Genomic DNA, 22609 nt, shown 5'->3' with positions numbered 1-22609 from the left:
CATCTTTTATCCTTAAGTTCAGACTACATTGAATTTATTGGAAATAGGCGTTGCCAGTGAATGGTACTTCCATTTTTGTTTCGCATACTTTATTATCATGGAATAAGCTATATCCATACCAAATTTCATTTATTTATATTCAGTAATTTTTGAGATATTTGGGAAAATGTATTCCATCTCTTAATTTTGTCCACCAGTGTACTTGGCTAAATCTGAAAACTCTCTTAATTTTGAATGCAGTGTATTTTTAAAATTTAAATGTTTGTTTTTTTTTCTTCTTCTTTTTCATATTCGCACAATTCGTTTTCGTATTTTTATGGTATTCGCACATAAAGGAAACGCTCTGAGCGTTACCTTTCAACAATTGAATACTAATTATTTGTAAAATGCTTTTTCAATAGCATTTTATTTAAGTTTGGAAGTAATTGGCTAAATCTGAAAATTCTCTAAATTTTGAATGCCAATACATTTTTAGGATTTAAATTTTTTTTCGTATTCGTACATATTCGCATACTTCGCATTTGTATTTTTATGCTATTTGCACGTTTCGTATTCATATTTTTACGATACTCACATATAAAGGGAAATGCTTTAAGCGTTATCTTTCAGCAATTGAATACTAATTATTTGTAAAATGGTTTTTTTTAATAGTCTTTTTTTTAAATTTTGAAAATAATAGGCTGAAACTGAAAATTTTCTTAATTTTGAATGTTAGTGTATTTTACGATATTCACGTATAAAGGGAAATGCTTCAAGCGCTATCTTTCAGCAATTGAATACTAATTATTTGTAAAATGGTTTTTTTTTAATAGTTTTTTTTTAAATTTTGAAAATAATAAGCTGAAACTGAAAATTTTCTTAATTTTGAATGTTAGTGTATTTTTAAGAATCAAATAGTACTTTTTTTAAGTTAAAAATGTATTTTTAGACGTGTTTCAATTAAAGTTAATGCAAAGTTAAAGTTTAAATGATTCGCTGAATTTTAATAAAAAATTATATTACGAAATACCTAATGAATTAAAAATAAATAACTGTTATTGTAGTTTTAAGCTATTTATTTACTAAGAACTTATTTCTCAAAGTTTTCTGGATTTAAATTACCATTTTAGTTGCCCCAGGTAATATTTTTTCTAAAGGAAAACTGCTCGAAAATAGACCAGCAAGAAAATTTCTTTGAAGTGATACTAGCTTGAGGGAAATAGGTAAAAATATAGGCGAGTAGAGCAATGAGATTGATTTACACAACAAAAGGATGCTTTTCTTAAGAATTTAGAATTCAATTTTTTTTTTCTCCATATGATGCATGAAAGGTTCAACTTCCAATATATCCTTTGTCAAGTACTATTTTATTCTTGAAATTAAAATTACAAAATACTCCTTTTATAGAGCAAGACACAAAAGATTTCAACAACACATGTTTTGAGTTATTTAGAGTTACAAATGCGAATGGGAAATTCTGTTACTTGTTAAACGGAAGTTTTGTAACCCTAATCTACAAATTGAAACAAGTTAAAACAGGAAAATAAAAACTTCTTTCTATTGAATACATTATTTTAGTTCTAATTCTAAAAATACAGTAGGTTCTCTTTTATGTGAACTAAGTGAACCGCATAGTAAGTGAGTGACATTAATGTCTAAAATATTTAGCGACAGAAAAACAAGCATATTTTTTTAACCATTTTTTTCGAGGGACACAATTAAATGAATTAAAACTTTAAAAAATGTTTTTTATTATTCAAACTGTAAAGAGAGCTCCAATAGCTCAGGGGATAGAGCGCTCGCCTTTCAATGAGGTCACCCGGGTTCGAATCCCAGCGATAGCTGATCGATACGAATCCGAATCCGGCTTGCACCGACCACAGTGCTGGCGTGAAATATCCTCAGTGGTAGACGGATCATGGTTTAGCGACCCTTACCGTTAGGCTAACCGTGGGAGATTCTCGTGGTCTTCCTCTCCATGTGACGCAAATGTGGGTTAGTTCCATCAAAAAGTCCTCCCTCAAAAGTTTCATCAAATTTCTCCCAATACTTGATCCGGGAGTTTCGTTGTTTTCTGGATTGGATTCAAAATTACAAGGCTACGAAGTAGAACATTAGTAGCCGTAAACCCTAAAATTGTGTCTAAAGAACGAATTTTTACAAACTAAGTGCAAAAGGTTCAAAGGGGTAACCTCAAATATGGTAATTAATTAGTGAAGACCATATTTTAAGCTATATAATCAGGCCCAACAACGTATGTTCTCAAAATAAGCTTATCTTCTTAGACAGATTTAAATTTTTGACAGGTAAGATTCAAGAAGAGTTGAAGGGTAGCTGAACTAATGAAACTTAAAAATCGTACAATACTCGATTCATGCCACTTCTAGTATTTTCTTGACCAATTCCTTATGAATTCCGAGAAAAAAATTAGATTTAGCTATTTATGAGTAAACAAGTCAACCTTAAATTCTTTTTCCTCAAATTTCGAAGTACACAATGAGCAGATAATCCAAACGCTCAGAAATTACATTACCTTCCGACCCCTATAATATTACAAAAGAAAAGAAGGTTCTTAAAAGAAGTTTTAGTAGCGGAACATTGAGTGTTTGTTCACTTTCTACAAAAATAACTTTTCAATTTTTATAACATAGTAACATTTCTAAGTTGGGATTATTTCATAGCTTATAATAATTGTCATCTGTTTACTATATTAAATTTTACTTAAATTATAAACAGTCTTTTTTATTAATTGTTTCTCAAGAGTCTACAAGCTGGGTCAAGCCTTTTTTGAGGTTGATTTGACCCACAAGAATTAAGAGTTATTAAAACCTACAGCAATAAATAATTGTTAAAAAGATCATATAGGTAATATTTATAGGTAAGAAATAAATATTTATTTACCTATAAAAAACTGACTTAACTGGTTAAAGAATTTAGCTTATAATTAGCTAACAGAACTCTCTAAAAACAACTCTATTATTTACGTTTTTATTGGTTTTTTGCACTTTTTACTATTTTTATGGAATTTTCTTTCTTTTTTCCCATATTTCGTCTTTTCTGGATTTCTTCTTTGACAAGGGTGTTTGGCAAAATCCTCGATTTAGAATGTTGGGTCAAATTTCCCTTAACAAACATTTTATAAAAAAGTAGCTAAAAGCGCATTAAAATAGAAAGTAAATCATAAGCATACTGGCTTTTAGTATATTAATCAAAGAGCACAACAAATCCTACTTTTTTTAATACATGTTAATATCAAGTGGTACAGGAGAGAAAAGCTTGCAAACTGAAAAATAACAAAATTCCAGGATGAAAAATTATGCGTGTTTTTACTCCTTGATTTAAATTGCAGATGGTTGATAGAAAAATAGAGGTCTACTTGATACACTGTTAGAATTTTCATTCTAAAATTACGGTAAAATAAGCCTTAGTAGTCTGTCCATCCAATTGACCGTGAAGTTTACGACGATGAAAATTTTTCACCTTTACGGGTTTGAAACTATTTACAACTAGTATATAAAACCCTGAATACAAATCCAAACGGTTTTTTAACCATTTACAACTAGTATAATTTCAAAACCGTAAAAAAATTAACTGGTTTGATAGTGCGCATTAGGAAGTGCAGGACACAAATTGGGGAGTGCTGTGCAGTATACTGGAAACTCTTCATGTGTTGGAAGGGAATGGAGAAAACACTGTGGTGTGAATGTTTGAATTTGAACCTCTCGTCTGTCGGCTATGAGACTGACAGATGAGCCTTCTCGGTTCTACTATTTACGCAATTGCAAGGAGCAAGGGGCGATAAAATTCTGGTGGTTTAACCGTATTAGGTGAAAGTAGTTAATAAACTGTTTTTCTAGCAGTTAACAGTTTGAATACCATCTTATTTATGGCAATTTAACTGTTTTGTATGAATGTGGTAAAATAATAATTAAAAAAAATTTATATAATTACTCTTTCCGAGAAATTTGTCCCGCAGTGGACTGATCGTTAAGACACGGTTCCCAGCAGATCACCGAAATCAAGCATCACTGGCTGCGGTCAGTGTGCGGGTGGGTGACCACTTGGATCAGACTGCGTAAGGACCGAGGGTGTGCGGCATTGGTCCTCGTAAAACTGTTCTACCGTTAAGTGCTCGACTTCGCGTGCAGGTCATCGGGCTACCGAAGCGGGGGTGCCATTCCCTCAGCAGAGGATCAAAATTGTGATGGCATGTCTTCGGATCATCCTCAGGAATGTTTCCCAGACCGTCGCCAATAGCCCATTGTGCAGCTCTAGTGCGACCGAACAGTGAGTAAATGAACAACAACAACAACTTTCCGAGAAATTTCTAATAGCAATCTGATCTGCATCATCTAAATCAGGGGTTTCCAACTTACATGAGGACAGGGGCCACAATTAAAAACACAAATCAAATGCCAGGCCGCAACTTTATCAAAATTTTATTTACGACTCTTTTATGTTTGAAGCAACATTAAATATTACTGTCAGATTTTTTCCAAGTTGTACAAAACGAAAGTATTGAATTACAAATTAAAATAGGAAGTAGATTTTTAAAAATATTTAATTGCATATTAAAAAATTCGAGCTACAATGACTTGTGCACCTAAGTATTAAACAATTAATGTGCAACAGATATCTAATTGTTAAGATATAAAACTTTAAAAAGGTTGGTATTAAAACTTACAGAGTAGCACACAAAATGTTCAATGAGAAAATTGAGGTTTGTCTGCTGTAACTACCAGAGAATAGTTATTTACATTTTAAATTTAAAATTTACTAATGTGTGTGTAAATATTTTCGTCCAAAATGAGTGGTTTCAAAAAGTTAAATCGGATAATTTCTTCGAGAAAATTTCTGATACACACATGCAAAATTATATTCTCAAAAAATACAAAAAAAATGAAATAAAAAAGAGCAACATACACAATTATTTTTGTATTTGAATAAATATTTTCTTGGATGCAAAACCTGAGAAATAAATTTCTTTGCNGCACCGTTGGTATGTTAAATTTCACAGAAACGAAGAAATTAAGTTTTTATTAACGAGAAAAGTATTTTAAACCCATACAGATTTTTTACGAAAATTGTCCTAAAAAAAATGACAATATATTTTAGTTCGCAGGCCGCAAAAAAAAAAGCTCCGAATGCGGCCCCCGGGCCACCAGTTGGAAACCACTGATCTAAATGAATGTTTTAAGTAAAAAAGGAAATCGGATTGGCCAAACCTCCCTTATGTTTAAGTCCGTCATATTTCCTTTGAATGTAATTCCTTTGAATATTTTTAAACTGTGCTTGAAAATTTACAAGATTGTATTTTATAAATTTAGTTTCACTTGTTTTTGTGTATTACAGCTCCCCAAAATGTTACCATCAGTAACATAACTTCTGAATTTGCCACTGTTTGCTGGAATCCACCGATGTATGGAAATGTACTGGGATATGTTGTGAAATATTATCCATTTGACAGCGAAGCAAAATTTTTTTTTAACATGACAGTTGTTGGTTCTTCGGGAGATTGTAAAGTACTTACTGAACTGATAGGCAACACTGATTATAAAATGCAACTGTATGCATGGAATGAACAAGAAGACGGGCAAAAGTCGGAGATCTTTCATTTTCATTCAGCAGTAAATTGTAAGTTGAAATACAACCCAAGAATTTATAAGTTTTAATAAATTTAAAAAACGAAATGATTATCCGATGTATAAATTTGTGTCAAAGAGAATTTTTTTTAGATAGAAGAATTTCTGATGTTAAAAAATTTTTTATCCTTTAATTTTCATTTTCTTTTATAATTTGCTTAATGTAAATATCGATTCATACAGAAGAATGAAACTATATATACGCCATGAAACTATTTGCATTTCAATTCATAAAAATTCCTTAAATCTCAGAAAATGATATCGATATGAAAATTTCCTTCGAAAAATTTTTAATATCCAAAAAATTAGTTTTTTTTTATTTTAGAGATGCCTACAAATAATTAATTAAAAATTTTTTATTAAATTAGGAATAAATCCTTTATTTGTCATCGAAGAAATCGGCAGTTTCATTTTTCATTTTTAAACGTTTTTAGTTAAATCAAATCTTCAAGCTCATTATTATTTTTTTAATAAAATTCGTTGCTATTGTTTTTATTGTTAAGCTAATTATTTAAAAAAAATATTATGCTCGAATATTGTTTATTTAACTGTTAATAAGACACTCCGTAATTCAGATAATATTTTTAATATTATCTGAATTACAGAGTGCCTCAAGAATGTCATTACGAACTTTTAAGTGATGTAGCATTACATTATAAAAATTGAGAATCGCATAGCCGTAGAATTGAGAATTGAAATATTAAAAGATTTCTGTCCTTTATTTTCATCATCATCTATAATTTTTTCTATGCAAGTATCGATCTATACAGAAGAAATCTGCACGGCATGAAACTATAGGCATTTCATTTCATAAAAATCCACTAATACTCAAAAACTGATGCTGACATTCAAAAAATTAATTTTGTTTCTAATTTTATGGATTCCTACAAATAATTCATTTTGAAATATTCATAAAAAAATAAATTTCTAAGCATTAGAAGTGAAATTTGAATTTTATTGAATAAAATTAATTTTTACTTTTTACAAATACGATTGCGAAAATATTTAAATATTAAATAGCAAAAAATTATTTTTTCATATGGTAAAAAAAAAATTTGTTTTTAAGGATACCTTACTTCTTTGAAAAAATAGAATTTAATATTATATGAAGAATAAAAAATCTCTCTAGTTATTTCAAGCAAAACATTGCTATTGAAGATGTATTGCATCCTTCAAATTCAAAAAGACTCAAAAATTCATAAAGTAATTCTAAAATAGCATTTCACAACAATTATTTATTACTAGCGTATTGATAATCATATTGAATCTGTAATGATAATTTAATGTTCATATAGAATATCTAAGTCATTAAAGTATTTAAAATCCCTTGTTTAATGTTTATTATTATACTATTCAATTATATTTATTACAACTCTTCCAAAGAAACTTATAAATGTGCCTATTAATTACATAAATTTGAAAAACGATCTTTAGTAAATAAAAAAGTATAAAGAACAATGCAAAAAATCTCTCTAAATGTAATACGCTTTTAGTATAAAAGGTAGGTAATTGCCTATTTAAGGTTAGTGCATTTTTTCGAGTTATTAAAAGGCTAACGTTACAACGCAAACAACAAATGTGTTTCTTTTTCTGCGTGATCATTCACCGTTATTATAGAGTTATTTAAGGTACTGCAGTTTAACAATACGTTTTTTTTAAGCAAATTACTCCTACGACTGACGTTTTTTTTTTAATTAAATTAATGACAAAGCTTTTATTTGTCATCGGACAAATTAATTGACAGTTTTTTTTTCATTTTGACACCTTTTTGGTAAGATCAATTTACTTCAAGAAGCTTAATAATATTATTTATTTACAAAGTTCATTGCTATTGTTTTGATTGTTAAACAAATTTTTCGAAAAAATATGTACGATTTGTTTTTATTTAACTGTTAAGAAGGCACTCTGTAATTCAGATAGTATTTTTAATATTATATGATTTACAGAGTGTCTCAAAAATGTTACGACGAACTTTGAAGTGATGTAGCGCATAAGAAATGAGAATTGCATAGACTTTTGAACTGAGATTTGAAATGATCGAAAATGTCAGGAGAAAATTGTAGCAGATGTATAAAATCTCAAAGGTCACGGGAGAGTGATTAATTGAAAATATTTATTGGACATCACGATTACAAATAGTGTAATAGATTAATACAGTGTATTACGTTGTAATAGATACTCTAAATCGGAAGATATGCATGCCGGACGCAGTCGAACATTATGATTTCTTTTATTGTTTCTTTGCCTAGTAGTCTCAACAGGTTTGTGATACATAGCTTATGATGATAGCTTTTAGAACCTCCAACAACAACAACAAAATCAAGGCTTGATTTAGGCACCTAGCAGCACCCACATAGAGCTGCTAAGTGCTCAGTGCTGTCCAGCTATCACAAGAGCCTTGATGGTGGTTACTGTGGTTACGAAGCTCATCTATTCAAATAGGGATGTGAAGTTAACAGTTTCGCATTGATTTAGGTTGATAAGAGTCATATAATTTCTACGATACCATAAGAAATGACTTTACCCTTGCTTAATAATAGCAAATAACTTCTAACTTTTGGTCGAGAGGAGTTCTCATGATAGTTGAATAGTATCATTCAAGTAGTGAGATGATTTCTCAGTTCTTATGATGCTTTATGATAAAAATTTCTAATTCTCAATTCTTATGATATCACAATGCTATTGAAATAACCTATAAGAAAATCAAAGTTTTTTTTTCTTTTAAAAAATTTACTTGATTGACTAGTTTGTTACCAATTGCAAGTTTGACTGATAACAACAGATTTGAAATTAGCTTTTTTAGTTATATTAAGTTTTTCTCCCTCAAGGGGAATTCATTCAGAAAAGCAAAAGAACCATTGAGCGAGATTTCTTTTAAATTTTATTTAGTTACATTTTAAAAAGGTGTGAAATGTATGCATATGGTAAAAATGATCCATATGTATACAAAATAAGAAGGATGATAGTTCAAGCAATATTTACCATTGCACATAGAGTCAAATTCTACTCTGAGAGGCAGAAAAAAGTAGTGACCTATTACTTGGCTTTCTCACACCTACCTAATCTCAACCCAACAGATTATTTTCTTTTTCGGAAGCATGAAATCTATAGTGAACGAAACGTCTATAGACTTAGCAGTAAATCTCATTGCGAGAAAATTGTTGCCACAGATAAAATTAAAGCAACGCCAGAAATCTTCGAGAGTGTGCGCCAGTCGTTCCTTCAATGTTATGAACGACGCGTGTGCTCACCATTTTGAGCACTTTCTGTGAGTTTTCTTTTGATGAGTCAATCAGATTGTGTAACATTTGGTATAGTCCATTTACTTTCCCAATATTTTTATTCTGATAAAAATTTTAATTTTACTCTTTTTTTTGCCAATCAGATTGACATTTGATACTTTCATACAATGTTCCATTGAAATTATTGTATAGATGGGTATTATTACCACTGCTTTTTTGTAAAAACATTTTAGACTCATTTCGCAATGTTATTAAACTTACCTCATTTTCAATTTGGTTTTCAGGGTGTAAAAAAGTAACTTGTGAAACTGGTTACTGTACCCCATTGAATGAAGAACCTTTCTACCACTGCGCTTGCTTTTCTGGTTATTATGGAAATTCTTGCGAGTTCTTTGATCCATGCTCACAAAACCCATGTGAAAACAACGGAAAATGCCTCAATACAACTCATAATGAATATGTTTGCATTTGTGCTGAAGACTACAGTGGGCCGAATTGCCAATCTTATAATCCATGCTTACGTCGCCAGAATCCTTGTGAAAATGGAGCGACATGTGAAATGACAACGACCAGAAATACATATGTTTGTGTTTGCCCAGAAGGATTCTATGGGAGGAAATGCAAATTCAGAGACCTTTGTGCATCCAATCCATGCAAGAATGGAGCTACTTGCAATAAAACAGAAAACGAATTTTCATGCTTGTGTTCACCAGGATTCATGGGTGAGTGAAATATTAAGAAATGATTAATTGATTTTTAAGAATAAAATTTTTATACTCTCGAAAATAAATATCCTTAAGCATTCAAACACTTCAGTAGCATATTTATCTGGGAGCCGACCTGGTAACCGAGTGGTTAGCGTGTCTGACTGTGGAGACGCTGGTCGAGGGTTCAAATCCTGCTCAAAGCATGGATGTTTCTTTCTCTCTGTGTTCTATGTCCTTTCTCCTTTGTGTGTGATTGTGTGAATGTAACCGCCCTATAAACGGGTTTGTGGTTGTGTGACGTGGGTGACGCTGCTCCACCGCCGTGGCTTCGACACAGGTGCCCACTGGGTAACGAGAAGAGAGTAGCAGTTCTGGCATTTCTGTGGCCAATGGTACAACCCCCAAGTGCCCGCCATTAAAAAAAATTATTTATCTGGAATTGCTTTTTTTTTTAGGAAAGGGCAAACCGATATTTTCAAGGCAAACCAATTTTTATAAGAATTTTAAGCGTAAAAAAAATAATAAAAAAAATTATAACTTATTCTCACGCATTTGTATTAGGACAATAGTATATTTTAGCTTATTGTTGTAGTAGAATACTCGAAGAATGGACAATAATATGATAGTTTAATAGTCTCATAATGATGAGTTTAATAGCCTCGTAGATTAATAGGCATGTCACTGCCAATAGCATTAAAGTTGGGACAATTTTCTTGTCGTAGCTCAGAACTTCAAGAAATAAAGAATTGGGTCAAATTTATATCAACCAAAATGAGTGGGAGAATTGCTGAGTTTTAGAACATTGAAACAAAATATAAACATAAATTCAAATTAAAATGAATTCGTTTTTATTTTACCCCTCCCTCTTATCGATAGAACACTACGGTTTCAGTTTCTTATGGCCAATATATTCAAACGACTATAATAAGAAGAACAAACTGAAGATTAGTGATATTTATTTTTGAACCGTCCTTTTTGAAAGGCGCAAAGAAGCTATAATATATTAACAAAAAATGAAACCTGTTTTCAAAAATTTTTTTTACCACCTTACAGCATTACTCTCGAACAATAAGAAGCTATTATTATACAATATATTTAAAATGATCATTTAAAGGATTATTTGACTGAATATCGTTTTATTCTTTAAACTTAAATATGAAACGGAAATCAACATTTTTATGAAAGAAACGTAAATAGTATTTTAACATATGTTAACAGGGTGAAGAGAGTAGCAGTAAATTTCTCACGAAAAGAGTTTTCTAAACAACACTTTGAAAACAATTTCCTCACAGTAACAGTTTCATGGAACAATTGGTTTTGTGTAATTTATTTAGATCAATCCTATTTTTTTCACGCTTTGTTACCGAATTAAAATTACAAATTGATGCTTCTAATGACATTTGAACAAGTCAAGCTCGCCAGCCATTGGCTTTTTGCGAAGTCAGGATGGTGCGCCTTCATTTTGACTAGAGAGTACCGTAAGGGTGAAAGTGTATCTTATCTCAGAATCCCACAGATAGTTGACAGCGCCACTCATTCGTGAGGCCATTTCCTATATTTAGACATAGACCTGAAGGTAAGATAGGTAGAGCCCCAACCCACCACAGGGGGGGTATACGGAGATTGAAAGTTAAAATATTACATTAAATATTTTCACTAAAAACTAAAATTACAGTAAAATTTTACCAAATGACAGTGGTGGTGATCAGTTAAAAGTGAATTAGCTAAAAATTAGGGAGATGAAAAACATGATTTAAAATCAAAGGGAAACTAAAAGCACCGGCGTAAATGTCAAGAATTAAAATGATGATAATACTGAGGAAATTAAAGATGAAAATAAAATCACTAAACTAAAAGTCAATAAGAGCTAAAAGCTTGTTTTCTACGAACTTATTGTCTGAGCTTGTAAGAGAAGGCAAAGGAAATTTTCTCTAGATCCCTGTATCCAATGTAATGCTGAGCGACCGACCACAGAACTCTCGATTCCGTAGATTTCACGAGCACGTACATCGCATGTACTTGGTGGATCTTAGCAGAGTCGAGGTTCGAACCCCGGTCCCTCCTCACCAAAGTCTGATTCTCTAACCACTGGGCTATCAAGGCCCCATACCAAATTGAAGTTGAATTCTATCGCTGTCATAGAGTTTTAAAATTTCAGTTTTCTTTTTCATGCATTTCTTAGTGTTTGCATATTGTTATAACATATAATGCCTGGAAATTATTTTTTGCTAATTTATCAAGATAATATAATTATGTTTGTTAGTTGGCATAATGAACTTTTTTTAAGTTGGTTGTAAGCCCTAAAATCCAACTTAACCTCTCGACTGCGACTCTCTACATTATTTCTAATCTTAACCCTCAAGGAGTTACAATACGGTGATTGTCTTGAAATCTGCTTGTTTTTTGAGCTTTGTTATTATCCATCACCTAAAAAGAAAAAACATATATACTTATTATTTAATTATTCAACTTGTTTTAAATTACTCTATATCAGAGTTGCTTTGACCCCATAGTAAAGAAAGAAAAGTAGCCTTTTGTGGTTTTCAATGAAAGTACAAAGGGATTTTTGATGTTGGAGAAGAAGTAACTTTAAATAAAAGAGATTTTATGCTTTTGAGAATTTATGTATATGCTCTTGTAATGGCTGTATAAGACATATTGTAAATATTACAAGGTTACGTGATAAAATAATGTTAAAATTAGTTAATGTATTCTTGATTGAAAAAACGAAGACTAAATACTCACTATCTTTCTCCTTGACATATAAATGAGCTATAATATTAAGAATAACTTTATTTTTGTTTCTAAGGTAAGTTTTGTGTTTGTGCAACAGTATTATGATATTTAATATAAATTATAAATTATTTATTGAGTAAAATCCTTTCATAAAATTAAATTTTTCGAAGCACGCTGATTTATCGAGAAATTACAATCAGTTTTTCAATCGCTATAGTTTTTATTTCAATTATTTTGTAAAATTAACCCATATGATAGGATGCATCGGCCTAATGTAAAAAACACAGTGATAACAGTTGAAATGATATAAATTAGCCTGGCCAAAGAAGCCTTTAGGCCCAACATTTTAAAAAAAATTCCTTTTCTTAACTCAAACAAAAACTTTAATGTATTATCATTCGCTAAAAATACCCATTTGTTACAAATAATAATCTGAAAAGTCTGCAAATAATTATACCTCCTTTCTTATTGGCTCAAATTTCATAAAGAACAAAAAAATCAGCGAAAGTTCTCCGTTTAAAAAAAAACTCTCATGGTTAATTTTTACTTCTTCTGTGCGATTGCAGTTTGAAGTCTTGTACATAAAAGCATATTAACTTTTAAAAAATTTATTTCTCCTTTTGTAATTAACTTTGTAGCAAACTTTGCTAGTAAACTTTTATCACCAGCTGCTTGCAAATTTTGTATTTTGTAAATTAAATTTTCATAATTGGAAATAATATAATATATCGACTATTCAAACTTTACCTAATTTTTTGTGACCATTATTAAATTAAATAGTTAAGTATTTTTTCAAATTTTAAATACACGGATTTAGATTCGGAGAAACAAGCTTAATAATTGTATGCAACAAGTGTTGATTCGCGTAAATGGTTATGTAGACATTAAGAAATACGCAGAAAGGGAAATTAACATTAAGGAGTACAAACGTTTGACCACCTTTTTTTACCTAACTTGCGAGTTCATATTTTAGGCTACTCCTCTTTCTATTTTGAAGGTCAGAAATCCAAATTTGGTTAGAAAATATTTATATTTGTTCAGAGAAAACACATTTTTGTATCTAATTTCAAAAGTTAAAAGTATCATTTGCCTAATTTCATTAGCATATTTAAGGTTAGATACTCGAATTATGAAGAGAGCATGATAGTACGTAAACTATACTGTTTTTTATTTTGTGCACTGCTCTTTACATAAATTGCAAAAAAAAAAAAACGTTTATTTTGAATTTTTCTACTTTTTAGGTGAATTATGTGAAATTGATATTGATGAATGTGCGTCAGACCCTTGTTTCTATGGATCAACATGTTTAAATTTAGTGGGGAATTTCACTTGTGTCTGTTCATCTGGTTTTTCTGGTCAGAAATGTGATACATCGGGTAAGAACCAGTTCCAAATTGACTATACTAAAAAAACCTAAACCATCAAACAGAATTAGCTAAAACTTCTTCCAGTAGTAAGGGAAAAAAACAAAATAGGCCCAGTGCGTAGAAAATTGCCGACAATTTCTTTTTTTTTTTAATCGCTTAGGTACAATCTCAATATGAATTAGCAAAGTTTTCCTCCTCCTGGGAGGTGAGCAACGGCACCTAGGTCGAAGAACATTACTTGAAATAGGGTGATTTGTGGTTTTTTCGAAATATCTTTCACAAACAACGCTCTGCATGGAAAAATAAATACAAAAGCTGTTATTCAAAACACTAAAATGAAATGACTGATTACGAATTAACTTAAACTTTATAGTAAAAAACAATGGTAAGAATAATAACTGCATCAGCTTTTAACAGTTTTACCTGGTATAGGTTCTGCATATGGAATCCTCACTAATTTAAAAGATGTTGCACTATTGTGGGAAAAAAACATTTCAATGATTCTGTTACTAGATTACGAAAGTAGACGGTTGGATATATATGTATATATATAGACTCACAGGGGTTGGTCAAAATAATGGAAACACTACTATACTAATACATTTTTTCATATTTTTCAAGAAATGTTTGAAGAATCATTTTAGAAATTCAGAAGTGTTTACATCAAGTGATTTCTCATACATATCAATGAAAATTAAAGCTTTTAGAGGTTACACTGACGGACAATAAATTACAAACGGAAAATAGTATTTTCAAACACCCTATGGCAAACAATGTAGCAATAAATTTGTAACTTGTAACAAATAATTTGGTTATTATATGTAATAATTTCACAAGATTTCGTAAGTCCTGCTTAATTATTTATGGAGTATGGACATTTTTTACATAAAAAACAAGTTTTTCTGTTTTACGTTTTTTTCTTTTCTTTTTGCTATAACTTTCAACATATTCAATAAAATTAAACAAAATTTTTAGAGCAATATTAAATTACTTAAAAAAAAATTTCGCTAAAATTTGAGAAATATTCGTTGAAAACTGTGCAATTTATCAGTAATTAAAGCAGTTATTTTATACTGTATTATATCATTATTATTATACTGCTTATTATATAATGGGCGGAAAACTTTTTTTTCTCATAATTTTTTAAGGAATCGCATTTGGCATATAATGAAAAATGTAAAAAGTTTCAAGCAATTTTCTAAGTAGTTTTTGTACTTTTGAAAAGATACTCAAAATGAGAGAGGTTTTCTTCAAACATTATTTTACATAATGAGACAAAATTGTATAATAGATAAAACCTTACAATAAACGTTCATCCATCAAAATATAACTGTATAAGGAAAGAAAACATGCGAAAGAAAAGTTACTTTTATGGGGGATTATTCCCATCAATTGTTGTGTCATTTTTAATAAATCTTGTTTTAAAGAGCAAAATGAAATTTGTGGTAAACCACTTATCATTTTGAGCTTTCTTTTAAAGAGTACGAAAACTACTCAGAAAGTTACTTTTTAAATTTTTGAGATATTCAAATAGGACTTTTTTTATTGGTTGCTAAATACGAGGGTTGTAAATTAACTAGTGGCAACTTAACCATGAAACTCACAGAAGGGTGGGCATGCGCAAATAAGATATGGGAGCGGTGAGGTGGCACTGTTGTCGATGTGTAGAGTGCAAAAAACAGTCCATCTGCTTTGAAGGGTAGTTGTTGTGTGGCGTTAAATTGAGGAGTTTCGTTTCCATCGCTCTAAAGCATGCTTTCAAATGGTGATCAGCGGTCGTGGCTTAAAATCGAGGTTGCCCGTGGCAAAAATGCAACAGAATGCTATCGAGGATTAGTGGAAGTCTGTGGCGCGAATACTTTACCGTATAGGACAGTAGCGAGATGTGTTCAAACATCTCGTCTTTTTTCGTTATTAAGCCTTTTGAAAGCATGGTTTAGAGCGATGGAAACGAAACTCCTCACTTTAACGCCACACAACAACCACCCTTTCAAGCAGATCGAATGTTTTTTGCACTCTACACATCGACAACAGCACCACCTCACCGCTCCCATATCCTATTTGCGCAGCCCCGCCCTTCTTTGAGTTTTAAGGTTAAGTTGCCACTATTTAATTTACAACCCTCGTACAATTCACTACAAAAGTAAAAAACAATTTAAATTTTTTCTGTGTATGCGCAGTATAGAAAAACTACTTAAATTACTTATATCTTTCGCAGTTTTAAACAAATTTTTTTTTAAATTTTGAAACAATAATTTTGTATTAATTTCAAATTGCTCCAAAAATTTTTTTCATTTCATTGAATATTTTAAAATTTATAGCAAAAAGACGTAAACCAAACAAGTTTGTTCAAAAATTTCCATATCTCCATAAATATTTAAGCTAGATTCATGAAATTTCGGACAATTACTGCATATAATAATCAAAATGATTGTTACAAGTTACAAATTTACTGTTACTATTTTTGGCATGGGGTTTAAAAAACACTATTTTCCCTTTGTAATTTATTGTCAGTCCCTCAAGCCTCTAAAAACTTTAAACTTCATTGATAAGTATGAGAAGTCGCATAACCTAAACACTTCAAAATTTATAAAATGATTATCTAAATATTTTTTGGAGAAACATCAAAAAATGTGTAAGTATAGAAATGCTTGAATTATTTTGTCCAATCCCTGTAAGTCCAATACATCAAAATTATCAAATTAAAGAATAACTATCTAACCAGTTTTCTATCTACAAATTTCCTAAAATTATGGGCATATCTTACATTTAAGGATATAAATAATTAAAGAAAATATTGGCGCATTTATTTATAGGTTAACTTGTAATAATATTAAATATTGCGATTGTACTTTCGCTTTTCAAAAGTCTAACTATTCTTTGAGAATTTTCGACAAATAATTTGTGTGTTTTTCATTCACTATGAACGTGAGGCTGCAATTTCGAACTTTTATAATAATATTTTACATTCTGCATCGAATAATACTTTGATATGGTAAAATATCTAAAGTATCGTACCTTTTTCTAATTTTCATGTAACAATGAGTATTGTTTATCATTGCATCATTGTCTACATTATTAGAAAAGCTTTTGTTCGTCTGAAAAAAAGTTTTTTTTTCTTAGTATATTTTAAAGAAATAATTCCTAAGTTTTCAACGTAAAAACCTTCAGCCCACATTTTTATGTTCAATGGAAGTTAGATATCACTGCATTTCGCTGAGAACGTCATGATCAAAAGTATTGATCGGCAAAATGCCCATATTGCATATAAATTCGTATTGAAAGTGATAATTTAATATATCTAAACAATTTTACGTCTGGACATCTCTCACTTATTCCCATTGCACTTAACTTTAAGATGTTGCAATAAAAACCAATTTTTCTGTAAAATATGTGCTGAAGAAATGGCATTTTAACTTTAGCTATCCATAACTTAAAATTCTTATTACAAACATGGGGTACAATTTATCTTTAACAGCTTAAATTTTTGATTCAACTTAACATTTAAAAAAAATAAGCGCGTCTCATTTCCCAAGAGATAAGGTATTTTAAATTTCTCTGCCTTCTTTTTCCTAATAAGCTTCTCATTTCTAACAGCTTATAAATGTCTGAATTTATTTTTAATCAAATTGTAACTTTAAAAAAAATTGCAATTAACACAACTATATTAATCATTTTTCACCGACCCATATGAACTAGGGAGTTCTATTTTCAAATTAATAACATTTCATTATTTAATTTAAAGAGCTTATTTTGTATTTTTGTATTATTTATTTTCTCCACAAGTATACATATTTTTGAAAATATTTGTAACAACTAAATGATTTAAAAAATACAAGATAGGCTAAGCCAAGTTTGTAAAAAATCACCATAATAGTGTAAAAACTCTCAATGTCCTAGTCTCTTAGTTTAATATTTTTCACTAACTTTTTAGAAATATTTTTTAAAAATATTCCTTAAGACAAATTTAAATACACACCACTAATCTGAGTAACATTTACTTTTATAGTGCAGTGTCCTGCAGGAAGAACGGATACTGATTCTGGAGTTTACTATTGGAATGCGACAAATCATTCTACAATTGCAACAGTAAAATGTCCATTTGGGACTCTAGATACCGCAGTTGAAGCTATTGCCTCGAGGGAATGCGTTCTAGATGAAAATAAGGCTTCATGGAGTCCTGTAAATGCATCTTTATGTAAAGGAAAAGTGAGTTTTACCTTCGATTTTTCATATTTTTACCCTTTACTTTAGGGGGAACATTGTAGCAAAATTTTTCAAAATTGGTTTTCTTATTTTTATATACCAAGCGATTCCCGAAAGTTAAGAAATAAACTTGAAAAAAATATCGACGATATCAGTGCACAGAATCAAGCCGTGTTGACACGTTGTGCTACATCAGGAACTCTCGGATTCATGTGTCTCAAATCGGCAAATATCCTTTCTGATAGCGTCCATGTCTTTTTGCTCGTTTGTTACCGTAGTCTTTAATCTTTTCAGTACAGTCGGAGAAAAAAGAAAGATATCACCCAGAATAATTTTCGTTCTAATGATCGGATTTTCACGTACTAAGTGTCAATCTTAATTGTTCTTGGGGTGACCTCAAATATGCAAATTATTTACTTGTCAATTGTTAAAATTGTCAATTACCTAGAAGCTTCGAGTTTTTAACTATTATTAATTAAACCTCTCCGAGTAATCACAGAACATTATAGTTTTTAACTATTATTAATTAAACCTTTCCGAGTAATCACAGAACATTATTTTAATTTTTTTATAGTCTAAAATTAAGTATTTCTCCCTTGAATTAGTCTATGGGTTATCTTAAAATATTCATTTGTGGTAGCGACTTTACTTGGCCGTTTTCAAGGACTATCGCCAAATATATAAATCTTTATTGCGACCAGATTTACGACCCAAATTATTTGAAATTGAAGGGTGTCAGGATTGCTAATATGTAATCGAAAATGCTTTATTCAGAGAAAGTACATTTTTGTGTCTCATTTTATAACTTAATTAATAGTTAGCACTAATTAATTATCATATTTGACGTCCCCCCTAGGAACCAATAAGATTGACACTTAGTTCGTGAAAATCCGATCGTTAGGAACAAAAAATATTGAGGGTATCTTTTTTTTTGCCGACTGTACATCGACGTAGTAGAAAGTAGTCACAGTGTGCTTTTGGAGTAAAACCTCTGTATCCCACGCATCCTTCAACGTCGTAAAGATAATTCGCATCGTTTTCCTTTTGAACTTGCTCATCCTCGCCTTTTTTAGTTGCCGGGACGCCGAGTGTACCTTTCGCACTATGATACTTTGACATAGCGTCGTCCACTAATGTCTTCATTTTTTGTGCAAACCTTGATCGATAAACATTGATTAAAGGAATCAGTCATAGTCTTATGGCATGGACTCAAGTAGAGCTTGGAGATATATCGTGGCATATCCATATTATTTATTTATCGCCATAACCATATTAAGAATACATTCTCACGATCTGTCGTGAATACGATAAATATCGAAATATATCTACAAATGATAATTCCGAAATATACCGATGTTCGATAAATTATAAAAAAAACGATACTCGATAAGTACCGACTATATCGTGACCCAATGAATAAAGCTCACTTTCGTAAGGAACAGAGAAGAAAACATAATTCGTCATGTTTCACAGTTCACACGGATATTGACAACTGTTGCTTAGCGCTAGTTTTTCTTGGGGGGGGGGGATTGGCGTTATAATAAATGTATTGGTGGATTTATCTGTTCCAAAATAATTAGAACAAACAGAATAATTAGAACATTAAAGAAGAAAAAAACTAGAAATTAGTTGTTTCCGTTTGAATCTTTGAAAATGAGCTATAGAAAAAATATATATCTCGTACAGTTTTTCTTTAAATCTGACTCCCTCTTAAGAAATTAACTAAACGGAATATTTGTGGGAAAGTAACATTAAATCAGTAATGTATGTAATGTATTTAAATCAGTAATGCTTAATGCATGAACAGTAATTGAATACACTACCCTACAATAATGGGCGAGACACTTTCACATTTTGACATATATTTTTTTAAATTTTTCAAGAAATACTCAATGAATTATTTTGTAACTTTAGAGTTCTTTAGTTCATGTGATTTTTCATACTTTGCAATAAAGTTTAAAGCTTTCAAAGGTTCAAGGGAAAGACAATAAATTACGAAAGAAATCTAGTATTTTAAAACACCCTATGCCAAAAAATCTAGCAATAAGCTAGCAACTTGTATCGATTACTTTAATTGTTATTTGCAACACAGCATAAAATTTCGTAATTCTAGCTTATATATTTATAAAGATATAGACATTTTTATATTTGAAAAAAAAAATTCCTTTCGTTTTCTGTTATAACTTTAAAAATGCTCAGTAAAATTAATCAAAATTTTTGGAGCAATTTAAAATTAAATGCAAAAATTTTATTTTAAAAAAGGTTGAGTAAAACTACACAAGATATAAATAATTTAAAGGAGTACTTTTGTATTGCGCATGCACAAAAAAAATTTTTAAGTTATTTTTTCATAATTTTGTTGTGAATCGTATTTGGCAACTAATGAAAACAGTCTTATTTGAATATCTTAAAAATGTTAAAAGTTTTGAACAATTTTCTACGTAGTTTTTGCATTTTTTAAAATAAAGCTCAAAATAATCAGGGGTTTCTACAAATTGTGTTTCGTTCTTGCTGTCTATTTATAAGGTAGTGTCATTTGCAATACTACATGATAAAATTTGTGGAAAACCTCTGATAATTTTGAGCTATATTTTAAAAATAAATTTCAAAACAAAGTTTTTGCATTTAATTTTTAAATTGCCCTAAAAATATCGATTAATTTTACGGAATATTTCTTAAATTATAGCAAAAAAACGCAAGACAAAACAATTAGTTTTTATATAAGAATGTGCATATCTCTATAAATATTAGGCTTACAAAATTTTATGCTGCAATTGAAAATAGAATATAAAGCAATTTATACAAGTTACAAGCTTATTGCTTGTCTTTCTGTCATAGTGTTTTAAAAAAACTTGTTTACTTTCTATATTTATTGTCGGTCCATAAAACCTCTGAAGGCTTTAAATCTTATTGCTAAGTTTGAAAAATCGCATGAACTAAACAACTCTAAAGTGACAAAATAATCCTCTGAGTATTTCTTGAGAAATTTTAAGAAATGTCAAAAACTGAAAGTGTCTCTTCTATTATTGAAGGGCAGTGTATTTGTTTTAGATTTTGTTTAATATTTGGTAGCCAGTAGTTAAGATGTGTGATGTGACAACAATGAGAGAAGAAAAATAACCATATTATTTATATTGCAAAGATTGATAATTAAGTGATATTATTAGAATCCTTCTAAAATTTTTAGAAATTACAAATTATTTGTTAACTATTTAAAATATTAAAACTTGCATCCGTACATGCTTAAAATATGCTATGGAGCATCATCCATCTTGAATTATGCTACGCATATATGTTACAGGCAAAGTTTGAAATCCGGCATTGTATATAATGCCTATAACAACCCGGCAATGTATGAAACGATTCCTATTTCACACATTTCCAAGGTATTCCATAGAATGCCTAGTGAGAAATTGACAAAGTATGAAATTCATGTCCGAATCGTTTCGAATGTAATTCAAAATGTCATTCAAGCCTACCATGTTGCAACAAGTAGGTTATTTCAGTTTTTTATATGAAAATTTTGTTTCCCTTAATAAGAAAGCCATAAAAAAAATTTTAAAGGCATTCTCATTATTTTTTCAAAATAACGTTTATATTTTTGAGGAATGCGCTTCATTTATATAATAGACATATCAAGACCTTTTTTCATACTTTACCAATATGTAATAATTCTCATATTAAAGTAATAAAGGAAAGTATGTAATAATTCTCATATTTCATACTTTGCCTAAAAACACCCGGTATTATTACACAAATACCTAGGCATTCCATACAATGCTCGCGTTTCATACTTTGTGATGTGTTTTCAATATTTTTTGAAAACAAAAAAAAAGAAAAAAAAACAGAAAAAAAAGCTTTAAAAATTGTTCAACTTATTATTTTGCAAAACACATTATTATATACGAGAGCTTCCTGTTCAAAGCATTTGTTCAAAAATGCAAAAAGGACGAAAAATATTTGTTTATTGTCTGCTTTCCTTATTTCGAATTTAGGTTAAACACATCAACTTTCCCATCACGAAATTTAGATTAATATTTTCAAAAACTTTAGCGATCGACTAAGTTTAAGTTCAAAACTCTGTAAAACGTTATTTATTATTTTGATTATGTGCCATAATTTTATCTTCTGTTTTATTTTTATGTCTTTTTAAGTAAAATGTAAATTTCAGACAGTTTTCATTTTTAAAATTTCTTTTTGAGATTTAAAAAATTTTAATATTTAAAACAAAAATACATTTTTTATCATCGTGATGCTAGATTCATGTTTGTTTCCATGTTGTTTTATTAAATATTTACAACACTTTTTTATTTAGGGTTTCATAGTGGCCGATGAGTTGGCCAATGAACTGAATTCAATTACAAAAAATCCTAAATATTTGAGCTCGGAATCTTTAGAAGCGGCGTCTCAAGGAATTGAAACTATTTCCAAGTACGCTTCACAAGACAAAAAGGTAAAAAATTAATAATATTTAATTTTTTACTCTAAAATATTTTATTGGCTCTAGAACATTTTATATTATTTAATGATTAGCATTGAACAGCCTATCCTTTTGGTATTTACTGTTGACGATATTTTAACTTCGTTGCCTTATAATTTTGATAGACTTAAGCAGGGGAAGATATATCAAGATTTTTCTTATTGACATTGAAGGAATAAGTTGTATGGAAAATTAAAGCATTTGTTTATTGATTTAAAAGTTTTCAAACAGATGAAGAAAAATGTTAAGA

General features: G+C 30.0%; 1 protein-coding gene across 2 annotated transcripts in view; it reads left to right on the top strand.

The window, feature by feature from the left end:
- LOC107446649 (adhesion G protein-coupled receptor E1) overlaps positions 1-22609 on the top strand; it is a 118547-nt gene that overhangs the window by 75661 nt on the left and 20277 nt on the right. For both annotated transcript variants that reach the window (XM_043043937.2, XM_043043936.2), the window contains exons 4-8: positions 5332-5613; positions 9148-9585; positions 13548-13682; positions 17683-17882; positions 22195-22332. In XM_043043937.2, coding sequence (XP_042899871.1) covers positions 5332-5613; positions 9148-9585; positions 13548-13682; positions 17683-17882; positions 22195-22332 — 1193 coding nt within the window. The remainder of the gene's footprint in view (positions 1-5331; positions 5614-9147; positions 9586-13547; positions 13683-17682; positions 17883-22194; positions 22333-22609) is intronic.

The sequence above is a fragment of the Parasteatoda tepidariorum genome, chromosome X1 (assembly GCF_043381705.1).
Source record: "Parasteatoda tepidariorum isolate YZ-2023 chromosome X1, CAS_Ptep_4.0, whole genome shotgun sequence".
NCBI classification, from domain to species: domain Eukaryota; kingdom Metazoa; phylum Arthropoda; class Arachnida; order Araneae; family Theridiidae; genus Parasteatoda; species Parasteatoda tepidariorum.
This window is presented reverse-complemented; position numbering and strand designations above follow the sequence as displayed.